We start from the raw sequence: 2,778 nt of genomic DNA, 5'->3' as shown, positions 1-2,778 counted from the left end.
CTTGCAGGCAAATGTTTTCCCACAGTTAGAGCTGCTGAATGATTTCTTATCAGCACAGCTTCTCTCATCTGACCGACGTTGTCTTGTCTCCTTCCAAAAATCACTATCAACACTGTCTTCACTCTCTGGTTGTAAAAGTGGATTGGAGTTCCTGTCTGGTTCTGCTCCTCCACAGTCCTCTCCATCAGCTTCTGTTTCCATGTGTTGAGTTTTTCTTTGATGAAGCTGTGAGGACTGAGCTTCCTCTTCATCATCTTCACTCTTCACAGGGACCGGAGTGAATGGGAACTTGGTGATATCAGCCTCCTCCAGCCCTTGAAGCTGCTCTCCCTCCTGACTGCTCCACGGTTCCTCCTGTTCCTCTTTAATGTGTGGGGGGGCCTCTGGCTCCTGCTGGTCCACACTGGAGCTACACTCCCGCTGCTCAGGGGGAACTTCTTCTTTAACCACCAACAGCTGCTGAACTTCTGCAGGAAACAGAATTTAACAGACACATTACTGACCACCACTCAAATTAAACTCGAACCATAATAATGAGAGGTAGTTTGTATCGTCATAGATATAAAAACTTACAAATTTAGTCTAACAAACTGATACAAAGTAGCATAGCATGGGTTGTTAAGGTCAGCTTTCTTATGGTTGTCCGTAAAGATTATTTTTGTTATTGATTAATCTAACGATTAATTTGCATATTATTTTAAAGATTTTTTTAACTGAACTTTGGAGAATCAGTGTTTTTACTAAAGTGCTTAACATAAAACTTGAAATGACTATGACATGGATTGATTTCATGACTATAATAATAAGCAGTTAAGATAATCACTGGCAAATATATATTTGTATCAGCGTGGGGCAGAGATTGGGGCTCGAGTCTGAGACTTGGACTCAAGTTGCACTTAAAGGGGTGGTTCAGAATTTTGGAAATAAATCCTTATTTCCAAGTTAGCCAGGGTGAGTTTTATCGGCAGAGACAGTTTAACACTTTTTATCCAGTCGTTCCAGTAGCAGAGCTCGCTGATGCTAGGCTAGCGCAAGTCAACAGTATCTTACCCACTCCACAGTACACAAATAAACCCTAGTTTTATTTCAAACATTATTCTATCAACAGACATTTAAATTGATAGTCTGGTGTTATGACTCATTTGCCTTTGGTGTACTGTGGAGTGGGCACGACTGTTTTTAATGGCAGGCTAGCAGATACTATTGACTTGTACTAGTCTAGCACCAGCGAACTCTGAAACTGGAAGGACTGAATGAAAAGTGTTAAACTGTCTCCAATGATAAAAAAACCCACACTGGCTAACTTGAAAATAAAGTGCTATGTCCAAAATTCTGAACCGCCCCTTTAATTCACACAAAACAGCTGACTTCAGACTTGACTCGGACTCGGGCTTCAAGACTCATCAACAATCTGTTTTCATGCAATTATTGCTTTTTAAATTTAAATTTATTAATGTATTCCTATTTTATTTTATTGGCACATATTCGTCGGGTAAATGTTAGACGAGCTGCATGTCCCCTGGCTTTTGTCATAATGTGCAACGTAACGCATGTGTTATGCCTTATGTGCGCGCACTCGCATATCAAAAAATGCATCGACACCAAATCCTCCTGGAGTTGTGCCTTTTGTCATTAGTTTTGCTTTCAATAACATTGTAAAAAGTGGCAGTAAGCGAACAGCTACATGTAAGGTGTGTGGCACCAATATAAATTATGCCGGATTAACGTTGTTCTTCATCAGGCATCTCAAAACACACCCAAATACGTCAGTCACTTGCTAATGTGAAAGAGATGTTACATTTAGCCCATATGGTCACAGGTAACAAGCTAACCATCGCAGAATGTTGTGCTAATGGTGGGAACATGCAGATTGAATATTTATAGTTGTATCCATATGATGTGACAGACTTAGGTTAACATTTCACCTGGTCCGAGGGCTAGAGGGATGTGTTAAGTACACCCCACAAAGTTATCCTACAACTGGTTTTGATGCTGTACTGTATGGATGGTAGCTACAGGACATGGTCTGAATTCATTAGATTTAACAATACAGTGTTAGGGACAGATCAGATGGCCAGAGACTTGAGACTTGGAAAAAGGCTTAAGACTTGACTTGAACTTACCCATCAAAGACTTGAGACTTGACTTGGACTCAAGCTCAAAGACTTGAGACTCGACTTGGACTTCCAAAAAATGACTTGTGAACATCTCTGTCTCTGGTTGTAAATGTGGATGTGAGTTCTTGGCTGGTTCTGATCCTCCACGGTCCTCTTCATGAGCTTCTGTTACCATCTGACCAACACATTTATGTTTTTTGAAATTAGACCGCTGGGCAAATCTTCTGTTACAAACTGAGCAGCTGAAAGGTTTTTCTCCTGTGTGGATTCTCATGTGCATCTTTAATGCTCCACTCTGTGTCAAAGTTTTCTTACAGATTGAGCAGCTGAAAGGTTTGTCTCCAGAATGAGTTATCATGTGGTTCTTCAGGTTTCCACTATCAGTGAAAGCTCTACCACACTCAGAGCAGCTAAAAGGTTTTTCTCCCGTGTGGAGTCTCATGTGTTTTTGTAAATTTCCACTCTGTGTAAAAGATTTCTTACAAACTGGGCAGCTGAAAGGTTTTTCTCCTGTGTGAATTATCATGTGTTTCTTCAGAGTTCCACTATCAGAGAAAGCTTTACCACACTCAGAGCAGCGGAAAGGCTTTTCTCCTGTGTGGGTTATCATGTGTCTCTTCAAGTGTTGCTTTGTTCCAAATCTCCTCCCACACTCAGAGCA

General features: G+C 40.9%; 1 protein-coding gene and 1 long non-coding RNA gene across 2 annotated transcripts in view; one reads left to right on the top strand and one right to left on the bottom strand.

The window, feature by feature from the left end:
- The window catches only part of LOC116686446 (uncharacterized), a 75,300-nt gene that overhangs the window by 52,967 nt on the left and 19,555 nt on the right, over nucleotides 1–2,778 (bottom strand). The window contains exon 2 of the mRNA XM_032511460.1: nucleotides 2,229–2,745. Coding sequence (XP_032367351.1) covers nucleotides 2,229–2,745 — 517 coding nt within the window. The remainder of the gene's footprint in view (nucleotides 1–2,228; nucleotides 2,746–2,778) is intronic.
- LOC116686468 (uncharacterized) overlaps nucleotides 1–2,778 on the top strand; it is a 26,419-nt gene that overhangs the window by 5,245 nt on the left and 18,396 nt on the right. The window contains exons 2-3 of the long non-coding RNA XR_004331260.1: nucleotides 2,451–2,534; nucleotides 2,619–2,727. This is a non-coding gene — a long non-coding RNA (uncharacterized LOC116686468). The remainder of the gene's footprint in view (nucleotides 1–2,450; nucleotides 2,535–2,618; nucleotides 2,728–2,778) is intronic.

The sequence above is a fragment of the Etheostoma spectabile genome, unplaced genomic scaffold, assembly GCF_008692095.1.
Source record: "Etheostoma spectabile isolate EspeVRDwgs_2016 unplaced genomic scaffold, UIUC_Espe_1.0 scaffold378, whole genome shotgun sequence".
Taxonomy (NCBI): domain Eukaryota; kingdom Metazoa; phylum Chordata; class Actinopteri; order Perciformes; family Percidae; genus Etheostoma; species Etheostoma spectabile.
The sequence above is the reverse complement of the archived record's forward strand: the minus strand, read 5'-3'. Positions and strand labels throughout refer to the sequence as shown.